This window comes from Pristiophorus japonicus, chromosome 10, assembly GCF_044704955.1.
Source record: "Pristiophorus japonicus isolate sPriJap1 chromosome 10, sPriJap1.hap1, whole genome shotgun sequence".
Taxonomy (NCBI): domain Eukaryota; kingdom Metazoa; phylum Chordata; class Chondrichthyes; family Pristiophoridae; genus Pristiophorus; species Pristiophorus japonicus.
In genome coordinates, this window is record NC_091986.1 from 44,214,809 (window position 1) to 44,226,928 (window position 12,120).

Genomic DNA, 12,120 nt, shown 5'->3' on the forward strand with positions numbered 1-12,120 from the left:
ATGACTGATGTACCATGACAACCAGGTCTCGTTGCACCTCCCCTTTTCCTAATCTGCCACCACTCAGATAATATTCTGCCTTCGTGTTTTTGCCCCCAAAGTGGATAACCTCACATTTATCCACATTATACTGCATCTGCCATGTATTTACCCACTCACCTAACCTGTCCAAGTCACCCTGCGACTTCCTCACAGCTCACACCGCCACCCAGCATAGGCCCCAAGTTTCCACATGATTTGCTCCTGATTTTTAGGAGCAACTGGTGTAGAACGGACTATCTTAGAAATCGGAATTCTCGTCATTTAGTTTGCTCCAGTTCTCGTCAGTTAGAACAGTTTCACTTTGGAACAGAATTTTTTTTTCAAAAGGGGGTGTGTCCGGCCACTTACGCCTGTTTTCAAAGTTTCGGCAGTGAAAACTTACTCCAAACTAACTTAGAATGGAGTAAGTGAAGATTTTTGTACGCTCGAAAAAACCTTGTCTACACTTTAGAAAATCAGGTGTAGGTTACAAATCAGGCGTAGGGAATGTGGGAGGGGGGGTTTAAAGGGAAGTTTTCAAACATTAAACACTTCAGTTTTACAAATAAGAGCCATCATCAATAATAAATGATAAATACATCAATAAATCAACCAATAAATCAATCAAAAAAAATTAATAAGAAATAATTATTTTTTTTTAAAATCAATAAATAAAACATTTTCTACTTACCGACTGCAGCACCGGGAGCCCTCCAATAGCATGCTGGGATGCCCCCTCCCCCCCCCCACCGGTGTGTCTCTGTCAGTGTCTCTATCTCTCTGTCTGTCTGTGTGTCTCTCATTCTCTGTCTGTCAGTGTCTGTGTTTCTGACAGCGAGAGGGGGGGGAGCAGAGGGAGGGAAGGGGGAGAAGGCGGGGGGAGAAAGGAGATGGGGGGGAGATGGGGGGGGGGGGAGAAGGAGAAGGGGGGGGAGAAGGAGAAGGGGGAGCGAGGCTGAACGGGCCGGGCCCAAGACTTCGGGCAGGGCCCGTCCCCAGCACCAGATTTACAGGTAGGTGGCGTTGGGTCGGGTCGGGGGGGGGTGGTGGGAGCGAGGTCGGGTCGGGGGGAGGGAGGGAGAGGGAGGTCAGGTCGGGGGGGAAGGGAGGTTGGATCCAGTCCGGGGTGGGGGGAAGCGGGAGTCGGGTCGGATCCAGTCCGGGGGGGGGAAGCGGGAGTCGAGTCGGGTCCGGAGGCGGGGGGGGGGGAGCAGGAGTCGGGTCCGGGGAGGGGCGGGGGGGAGCGGGAGTCGGGTCCGGTCTGGAGGCGGTGGGGGGCGGGAAACGGGAGTCGGGTCGGGAGGAAGCAGGAGCTGGCCGTGGGAGGAGCCTTATTCACGCAGCCCCAGTGAGGCCATTCGGCCAGGGCTAGGGGCTGCGTGCTTCGGGCCCCTCCCACACAGTTTCGGGCGCCTGGAGCTACTGCACTTGCGCGCCCACTGTAGCGCGTATGTGCAGAGGTCCCGGCACTGTTTTCAGTGCAGAGACCTGGCTCCGCCCCCTACAGCTCCTGCTGCGCCGCGCCGCGCCGAGGGCCAGAGGACCTGCAGGAAGGTGGAGAATCTGGAGGTTTTTTTAGGCGCACTTTGTGGCACGAAAAACGGGTGTCCAGGTCGGGACTGCGCCGTTCTAGGCGCGGCTCGAAACTTGGGCCCTTAGTGTTATCTGCAAACTTGGAGATATTACACTCAATTCCTTCATCTAAATCATTAATGTACATTGTAAATAGCTGGGGTCCCAGCACTGAACCCTGCGGCACTCCACTAGTCACTGCCTGCCATTCTGAAAAGGACCTGTTTATTCCGACTCGCTGCTTCCTGTCTGCCAACCAGTTCTCTATCCACGTCAGTACATTACCCCCAATACTATGTGCTTTAATTTTGCACATCAATCTCTTGTGTGGGACCTTGCCAAAAGCCTTTTGAAAGTCCAAATACACCACATCCACTGGTTCTCCCTTGTCCACTCTACTAGTTACATTCTCAAAAAACTCTAGAAGATTTGTTAAGCATGATTTCCCTTTCATAAATCCATGCTGACTTGGACCGATCCTGTCACTGCTTTCCATATGCGCTGCTATTTCATCTTTAATAATTGATTCCAACATTTTCCCCACTACCTATGTCAAGCTAACCAGTCTATAATTACCCGTTTTCTCTCTCCCTCCTTTTTTACAAAGTGGTGTTACATTAGCTACCCTCCAGTCCATAGGAACTGATCCAGAGTCGATAGACTGTTGGAAAATGATCACCAATGCATCCACTATTTCTAGGGCCACTTCCTTAAGTACTCTGGGATGCAGACTATCAGGCCCCGGGGATTTATCGGCTTCAATCCTATCAATTTCCCTAACACAATTTCCCGCCTAATAAGGATTTCCTTCAGTTCATCCTTCTCACAACGGGGCTATACACTCCAGTTTCTAGGCCCTGAAGTTTTTATCTCTATTCCTGTCCCTGTTTCATCTGCTCATGAAACCTTCATCCATGCTTTTGCTACCTCAAGATCGACTGTTTCCTGCTGATCTCCCATTTTCTACCCCCCGTTCACTTAAGCTCATCTATGTCCCGTTCACCCATTCACCCATCACACCCTGTGCTCGCTGGCTTACATTGGCTCCCAGTCTGGCAGCGTCTTGATTTTAAAATCCTCATCCTTGTCTTTAAATCCTTTTTTGGCTTCGCCCCCTCCCTACCTCTGTAACCTCCTCCAGTCCTGTAAACCTCCATGGTGTCTGCGCTCCTCCAATTCTGACCTCTTGCACATTCCCAATTTTCATCACTCCACCATTGGCCGCCATGCCTTCACCTGCCTGGGCCCTAACTCTGGAATACCTTCCTAAACCTCTCTGCTTCTCTGTCCTCCTAAGACGCTTCTTAAAACCTACCTTTTTGACCAAGTTTTTTGGTCACCTGGACTAATGCCTCCTTGTTTGGCTCGGTGTCAATTTTTGTTTTGACAACGCTTCTGTGAAACACCTTGGGACAAGTTAGAAACATAGAAATTTACAGCGCAGAAGGAGGCCATTTCGGTCCATCGTGTCTGCGCCGGCCGACAAAGAGCCGCGCACGGCCCTTGGTCAGCAGCCCTAAAGGTTACATATAAACCTATGAACAATGACGGAAGGGCAAAGGCACCCAGCCCAACCAGTCCGCCTCACACAACTGTGACATCCCTTATACTGAAAACATTCTACACTCCACCCCAACCGGAGCCATGTGATCTCCTGGGAGAGGCAAAAACCAGATAAAAACCCAAGCCAATTTAGGGAGAAAAAAGCTGGGGAAATTCCTCTCTGACCCATCCAGGCAATCAACACTAGTCCAGGAGATCACCCTGGCCGTATTCTATTCACTGCAGTACTTAGCATTATATCTGCGCCGTCCAACAAAAGGTCATCCAGTCTAATCCCAATTACCAGCACTAGGTCCATAACCCTGCAGGTTACTGCACTTTAAGTGCCCATCCAACCATCTCTTAAAAGTGGTGATGGTTTCTGCATCCACCACTCTGCCATGCAGCGAGTTCCAGATCCCCACAATCCTCTGCATAAAGAAGCCCCCCATCAAATCCCCTCTAAACCTTCCACTAACCACCTTAAAACTATGCCCCCTTGTAATAGTGCCCTCCACCAATGGAAAAAGAACCTGACGATCCACTTCCAGACCCCTCAATATTTTGTACACCTCGATGAGGTCTCCTTTCAACCTCCTCTGTTCCAATGAGAACAAACCCAGCCTATCCAATCTGTCCTCATAACTAAGATTCTCTATTCCAGGCAGCATCCTAGCAAATCTCCTCTGCACCCTCTCTAGTGCAATCACGTCCTTCCTATAATACGGCGACCAGAACTGCATGCAGTACTCCTGCTGTGGCCTAACCAAAGTATCATCCCTGCTCTTATATTCTATGCCTCGGCCAATAAAGGCAAGCATTCCGTATGCCTTCTTAACCACCTTATCCACCTGGCCTACTTTCAGGGATCTGTGGACAAGCACCCCAAGGTCCCCTTGTTCATCTACACTATTACGTGGCCTACCGCTTAATGTGCATCACCTCACACTTCTCTGAATTAAATTCCATTTGCCACTGCTCTGTCCATTTGACCAGTAGATTGACATCCTCCTGCAGCCCATGACTTTCCTCTTCATTATCAACCACACAACCAATTTTAGTGTCGTATGCAAACTTCTTAATCATACTCCCTATATTCAAATCGAAATCGTTAATATATATACCACAAAAAGCAAGGGACCCAGTACTGAGCCCTGCGGAACCCCACTGGAAACATCCTTCCAGTCACAAAAACATCCATAATCATTACCTTTTGCTTCCTACCTCCAAGCCAATTTTGGATCCAACTTGCCACTTTGCCCTGTATCCCATGGGCTTTAACCTTCATGACCAGTCTACCTTGTGGGACCTTATCAAAAGCCTTGCTAAAGTCCAAATATACTACATCGTACGCACTGCCCTCATCAACCCTCTTAGTTACCTCCTCAAAAAATTCAATCAGGTTAGTCAAACACGATCTTCCCTTAACAAATCCATGCTAATTAATCCTTGCCTTTCCAAATGCAGATTTATCCTGTCTGTCAGGAGTTTTTCCAATAATTTTCCCACCACTGAGGTTAGGCTGACAGGCCTGTAATTACTCGGCCTATCCCTTTTTCTCTTCTTAAACAAGGATACTACATTAGCAGTCCTCCAATCCTCTGGCACCATGCCCAGATCCAAAGAGGTCTGGAAAATGATGGTCAAGGCCTCTGCTATGTCTCTTACTATGTTAAAGGCGCTATATTAATTCAAATTTTTGTTGTTACATTGTCTTCAAAGCTTCTGCCAGGTAAGAGGAAAAAATTCACATTGAGACTTGTTTTTGTAGTGAAGATGAAATCGTAAGAAATCATTTCTCCTGAGAACTATGCATTGGATGAGTGTTCTGCATATTGCAGATGAATTGTTTGGAGCCTGGAGTTTCTCTTGTTTAAAATTTCAACAGAAAATAGTCAGTGCACCGTGGGGTGGAACTTTAACAAGCAGAGTTTACATTTGTGTAGTTCATGCATGGATAGATCATGTCAGTGTCCAAAAGGCAAGGCTGTGTTGTGATACCAATTTAACTTGTTTTATTAGGTGTGATTGTACTCTTGCAATTTTACTAAATATTCAGACATATGAATTAAGAGATTAACGCCATCTAAAACATTAATTTAGCAAATAATGATTGCAAAGTTAAATCTTGTCCACTCAAATTCTACCCTTTTATAATCCGCATCTCCTGGACAGTGTAATACTAAAACTACTCCAGCTTTTGAAAATAAAAAATCTAACCATGTCTTTCAAACTATGCTCAGAAAAAATTGAGTCATTGGTCATATTTCTGAATGAATATAGTATTTTATTATGTTGACTGGTTGTGATTTATGTGCTTTTGAGAAGGTGTAACGTTCTATTTTATGTAATACTATAGGCTGTAAGTGTCCTGGGTACCATGTATTGCTGTTAAATTGACTTCTCAGTGGGCGCATCTCTTCCGTTGATATCAAGCTAAGGCAGCAGATTGGTGCAGAAATGAATCAAACTAAAGTAAAAGCCGGTGGCAGTGATGCAAATAGTACACTTAAGGACTATTTGAGTTCTTATCAGCTTAATTTGTACATTAATATGCTACAAAGATGCACAGCACCAGTGTTTAAAAAAATTTCTGTGCTATACAGTGTAATTGATAATGGACGTAAAATTGAGGTCAGAGGCTTCCTTCGTATGAATGCCTCCGACCTGAAAAAAATCTACGAATCTACCTGATGTTCCTGGAGAAACCTAAGATCCCGGTCGGAGGCCCAGATTCGCTGCACAGCGCATGGGAACCTATCTTCGAGGTCCAAGCTGGAGTCACTTGGGCCTGGACGACCAATCACGATGCACTATTCTCATTGATAATGGGAACTCAGTTTGTGCGAGTTACCATTACTATCAATGAGAAAAACTCTTAAAACACCCAAACACAGCATAATAAATAAATAAAACACCTCATATATTTAAAATGTAATGAAATTAAATGTAATTAAATGTTTTAGAAAAAAAAATATTTGTGGGAATTTTTTTTAATGTGTTTTAATTGTGTTAAAAATAAACTTACCTTAATGGATAGGGTTTTTACTATATATATGTTTTAAACTCTTACGCTGGTAAAAGTAGGCTATGCGCCTGCTTTCACCAGGTGTAAAAGTTTGAAGGAGATTCGCTGGGTAAGAGATGGGCAAATAGCCCAATCTCTCCCGTGCGAATGTCCTTCTCCCGGGGATGCGGAGGATCTGTCTAGAGACATCTTGACAGATCGCAAAAGCTGATTTTCGGCACATGCGCATGGTGTCCCGAAAACCGGCTTTTGCGAGGCCTCGCCGAGTTCGTGCGCACTTCGTATGGACCCGGCGAGGCCAGAATTTTAGCCCCATTGTATTTATATGAATAACCCTTGTTAAGTAAGGGTATTAAGGATTTCAGTACCAAGGTGGGTAGATAAAGTTAAGATACGGATCAGCTGTGATCTAATCAAATGGCAGAACAGGCTCAAGGGGCAGAATCCTCCTGTTCCTATGTTCTGAACTGATGATTTCGAATGGTGTCACTTTGAAGAATAATAATGGATCTAATGTGCATTATTGCTGGTAATCCTACAACAATCCAAGATTGTGAATCCAAATCATGGCCCAGTTGGTAGCACCCTCGCCACTGAGTCAGAAGGTCATGGGCTCAAGTCCCTCCCCAGAAGATTTAGGCACAAAATCTAGGCTGATGCTCCCAGGGCAGTACTGAGGAAGTGCTGCACTGTCGAAGAGGCCACCTTTCGGATTACATTAAGCCGAGACTTTAAGCCGACGCCCCGTCTGCTCTCTGGGGTGGATCCAAAAGATCCTATGGCACTATTTCGAAGAGTGGGGGAGTTATCCCCGGTGGCCTGGACAATATTTATCCCTCAATCAACATCACTAAAAACAGCTTATCTGGTCATTATCACATTGCTGTTTGTGGGAGCTTGCTGTGCGCAAATTAGCTGCCGCATTTCCTACATTACAACACTGACTGCACTTGATAAGTACTTAATTGGCTGTAAAGTGCTTTGGTACGTCCAGTGGTCATGAAAGGCACTATATAATTGAAGGTCTTTTCTTTTTGATCAGTGATTCTGCGACTGCGTGAGTAGAACACTAGCCTCTGCTTGCTTTAGGCAGGGGTTGTAATATATTAATAACTTAGAGTAAGGTTTTTTAACACTATCAATTGATGAACATTCTGTCCATTATGTGGACCTTTTTGACTTTGCCAATAACAGAAGTTGCAATCCCATTCCAATACCTAGTGTACGTTTTTAGTGCTTAATAAAATAAATTCTTTGGAAGATTTTACCCAAGGATGGCTAGAACGTGGAAGTCGCTACCACAGGGAGTGATTGAGGCGAGTAACTTAAGCAGAAGCTAAATAACCGCATGAGGGAGAAAGGAATAGAAGGGTATGCTGATGGGGTGAGATGAAGAGGGGTGGGAGGAGGCTCGTGTGGAGCATAAACACCAGCATGGACCAGTCGGGTCGAATGGCCTGTTTCTGTGCTGTACATTCTATGTAAGATTTTGTTTATTTTTTTACAACTAGAAAAAAGCGTTTCTCATAAAACGCTGCTGCTTACCATTATGGAGTTGAAAATGATCAGAATGATTCTTCAATCACTGTGTTTTCTGAATGTAACGTAGAATTGCAATCTTTATTTGTTGTGATGCAGAAATGCTTTTAGTCTTCAAAAGAGTTGACTGAAAATGACACTAATCACTGAGATTTTTTCCTTTGATTAGTACCTTGTATTTGATATAAATGTTGCAATACATCAATGGAGATAATTGCCGAACTCAAATGTGTACACATAATGATAAGAATTTTACAAGTACATTTTCCAGCAATATCACTTATTAACATTTGATTTTTTTCCATCAGTAGTTCTCTTGGGGAGAGCATGTTTTGTTTTGTGCACAAGCTTCTTTCAAGTTTGCAGGGCTGGTGATGAAAGTCGAGGAAAACAATTTCTTTCAATTTGGGCAGAAAATGTTTCAAAATGTACACAGGATGATCATTTATGAAATAAGGCTCAAATTCAAGTGACACTTAATTATTTAATGCCCTTAATATATCCCTGTGATCCAAGTTTATTGAGCACATCATTTTCATCTTTCTGAAATAAAATGTTCTTTGTACTTTGGTTTGCAGGGTTCCTGCTGCTAAACAAGAACAGAAGAGCTGGGAGCTGTCAGTACAGCTGGATGATGGGGTGCATTCTGTTACTGTCTCACGATCGGGGTCATCATACACTGTAAGCTTGAAACAATATCTCTGCCTTTTAAACCTAGTGTAAAGTTGCTAACGCAGCATAGCAGTTTGCTGTCTGCCGCCTTCAAGTGTGCTGTAAATTAGAAATGCAGTTTATTGATCAAAATAAGCCGAATGCGTTAATATTATAGTGTTGAGGACAGAAGCTCTACCTTTCTCATTTTAGTAAGACAGAACTACTTTTGGATTTCCCAGACTCCCAGCATTAGCCAAATTCAAGATTGTGTTGCTGCACTGTGGAAAAGAAAAACTTCTTCAGGCTTTACATATTACTGAGCATAATTTCCCACTTTCAAAGCTTGTATTGGCAGCATTGGTTTAGTAGAATATGCAATGCTTATCGTTTGAATCTGGTTAAAATGCAAAAAGTGGTTAGTTTAGGGGCAGGATTTGCGTCACTGTGGTCTCATGTTTTAGACTCTGTTTCCCGGTTGATTGACTAGACATAAGTTGAGAAAGCTAATGTTTGGAACCTCTTTTAAGATGAGCCTGCCTCACATGGATTTAATTAGCAGGTCACGTTGCCAACATGTCCATGTGCTGCGACAGATTTCTCATTTCAATCACCCATAACTAGAAATACCTCACTTCAAATAGGTTTCTTCAAAGGAGGTTTTAGGGTTCAAGATTTTACTGGTGGTTTGATGTTGGATTCCTTTTTACTGAGGAAAGTCTTGTGTTTGTTCAACTGCTTTTACAGAGAAAACATCTTTTTTGTTTGGCTGTTGTAACCACTCCTGTAATAACATCAGCTATTGGTTCCTTTTCTTATCCTGTGGAAGGGATCCCAAAGCATTAAAATGTAGAAGGAGATGTACCTTGGCATCTCATTAATCTGGTCATCATGAATAAGTATTTTTTTTTATGTAGTGCAGTCTTTTGATGTCCATTTCCACAAAAACAATTCCCCTGCGCTTCGATTACCAATTTTTTTATGAATCCCAGATTACATTGTCTTTATTTTTACATGGCTGAGTTCAGTCATATCATCAAAATTACAAACATTACATGGGATATACGGCACATTCGGCCCAACCATTTGTGCTCTGCTCGAGCCTCCTCCCTTCTTTCCTCATCTAACCCTATTAGCATAACCCTCTATTCCCTTCTCCCTCATATATTTATCTAACCGCTCCTTAAATGCATCTATACTTTTCGCTTCAACCACTCCCTGTGGTAGCGAGTTCCACATTCTCACCATTCTCTGGATAAAGAAGTTTCTTCTGAATTCCCTATTTGATTTCTTAGTGACTATCTTATATCGATGGCCTCTAGTTATACTCTTCTGCAGAAGTGGAAACTCTCTGTATCCACTCTATCAAAACCTTTCATAATTTTAAAGACCTCGATTAGGTCACCCCTTGGCCTTCTGTTTTCAAAAGAAAAAAGCCCCAGCCTGTTCATCCTTTCCTGATAAGTGAACCCTCGCATTTCTGGTATCATCCTTGTAAATCTTCTCTGCACCCACTCCAGTGCCTCCATATCCTCTTTATAATATGGCGATCAGAATTGCACACAGTACTCCAAATGTGGTCAAACCAAGGTTCGATACAAGTGTAGCCAAACTTCACTACTTTTCAATTCTATTCCTCTAGAAATAAACCCTCGTGCTTGATTTGCTTTTTTTTAATGGCTTTATTAACCTATGATTTGTGTATTTGTACTCCAAGATCTCTTTGCTCCTCTACCCCGTTTAGATACCTGTACTCAAAACAAAAAACAGAAAATGCTGGAAATACTCTGCAGGTTGCACAGTATCTGTGGAGAGAGAAACAAAGTTAACATTTTTGGTCAATGACTTTTGTCAGAAGGTGTTTCAAAATCCTTACCAGTGTTTGCGAACTCTTCTGATACAAATTATTACTCTTCACGTACAAATTATTAGGGTGTTATGTAAATAGAGAAGGAAGCTACGAAATGCTGTCCCTTTGTAGTTGTCTCCAGGTAGCCATATGTCCAGGTGTCAGCCGTAGCTCAGTGGATAGCACTCTCACCTCTGAGTCAAAAGGTTGTGGGTTCGTGTCCCACTCCAGAGACTTGAGAATAAAAATCTAAGCTGGCACTCCCAGTGCAGTGCTGGGGGAGTGCTGCACTGTTGGATGTGCCATCTTTCAGATGAGATGTTAAACCGAGGCCCAGCCGTCCCTCTTGAGTGGATGTAAAAGATCCCACAGCAATACATCAACAACAACTTATATTATAGCTCCTTTAACATAACAAACTATCCCATGGTGCTTCACAGGAACGATTATCAAACAAAATCTGACACCGGGCCACATAAGGAGATATTAGGACAGATGTGGAAAGTTTTAAGAAGCATCTTAAAGGAGAAGAGAGAGGTAGAGAAGCGGAGAGGTTGAAACAAATTATCTGGCCATTATCTCATTGTAGTTTGTGGGAAGTTCCTGTGTGTAAATTGGCGCGATTCCTACATTGCAACAGTGACCACACTTCAAAAGTGGCTGTAAAGCGCTCTGGGACATCCTGAGGTCGTGAAAGAAGCTATATAAATGCAAGTCTTTCTTTCTGTATAGTATGCAGTACTCTTCCTCCCACTGCCTCCGCCCCACCCCCATCCTCTCGCCTCCCTCTTTTTCCCCAAGCCCAAGAACATGTAGGCCTTGCCTTTGTATTGAACTTCAGTCCGTTCTGCAACAGGGAAAGTTTGTTCAATTTATTCAGTTCCTCTACAGCTCACTTTTATTTATGTAATTATTTTTAAATCCCTCCATGGCCTTGCCCCTCCCTATCTCTGTAATCTCCACCAAGCTCATGGTCTACAGGGCAGTAGTGATACCTTCCCTTCTATATGCTTCAGAGACATGAACCATGTACAGCAGGCACCTCAAAGCACTGGAGAAGTACCACTAACGTTGCCTTTGCTAGATCCTGCAAATCCATTAGCAGGATAGGCGCACCGACGTCAGCATTCTCTCTCAGGCCAGCATCGAAGCATTGACCACGCTCGATCAGCTCCGATGGACAGGCCACATCGTTTGCATACCTGATACGAGACTCCCAAGACAAGCGCTCTACTCGGAACTCTGACACGGCAAGCGAGTCCCAGGTGGGCAGAGGAAACACTTCAAAGACATCCTCAAACCCTCCTTGAAAAAGTATAACATCCCCACTGACACCTGGGAATCCCTGGCCCAAGACCGCTCAAAGTGGAGGAGAAGCATCGGGAAGGTGCCGAACACCTCGAGTCACTTTGCCCGGAGCAAGCGGAAGCTAAGCGCAAACAGCGGAAAGAGCGCACGACAACCCAAGCACCCCACCACCTGTCCCTTGAACCACCATCTGCCCCACCTATGACAGAGACTGTAGGTCCCACATTGGACTCATCAGTCACCTGAGAACTCATATTAATGTGGAAGCAAGTAATCCTTGACTCCGAGGGACTGCCTAAGAAGAAGAAGAGAATCTCCTCAAGCCCCACAACCCTCCGAGATCTCTGCACTCCTCTAATTCTGTCCTCTTGAGCATCCCTGAATATAATCACTCAACCATTGGTGGCCGTGCCTTCTGTTGCCTAGGCCCCAAGCTCTGGAACTCCCTGCCTAAGCCTCCGCCTCTCTAACTCTCTTTCCTCCTTCAAGACATTCCTTGAAAAATACCTCTTTGACCAAGCCCTGCGCTAATTTCTACTTTTGTATCTCATAATACTCATGTGAAGCACCTTGGGATGTTTCGCTATGTTAAAGGCGCTATATAAATACA

At 44.2% G+C, this 12,120-nt stretch overlaps 1 protein-coding gene across 1 annotated transcript in view; it reads left to right on the top strand.

Moving 5' to 3' along the window:
- pcca (propionyl-CoA carboxylase subunit alpha) overlaps nucleotides 1–12,120 on the top strand; it is a 572,168-nt gene that overhangs the window by 346,469 nt on the left and 213,579 nt on the right. The window contains exon 19 of the mRNA XM_070891406.1: nucleotides 8,281–8,383. Within this exon, the coding sequence (XP_070747507.1) occupies nucleotides 8,281–8,383 (103 nt within the window). The remainder of the gene's footprint in view (nucleotides 1–8,280; nucleotides 8,384–12,120) is intronic.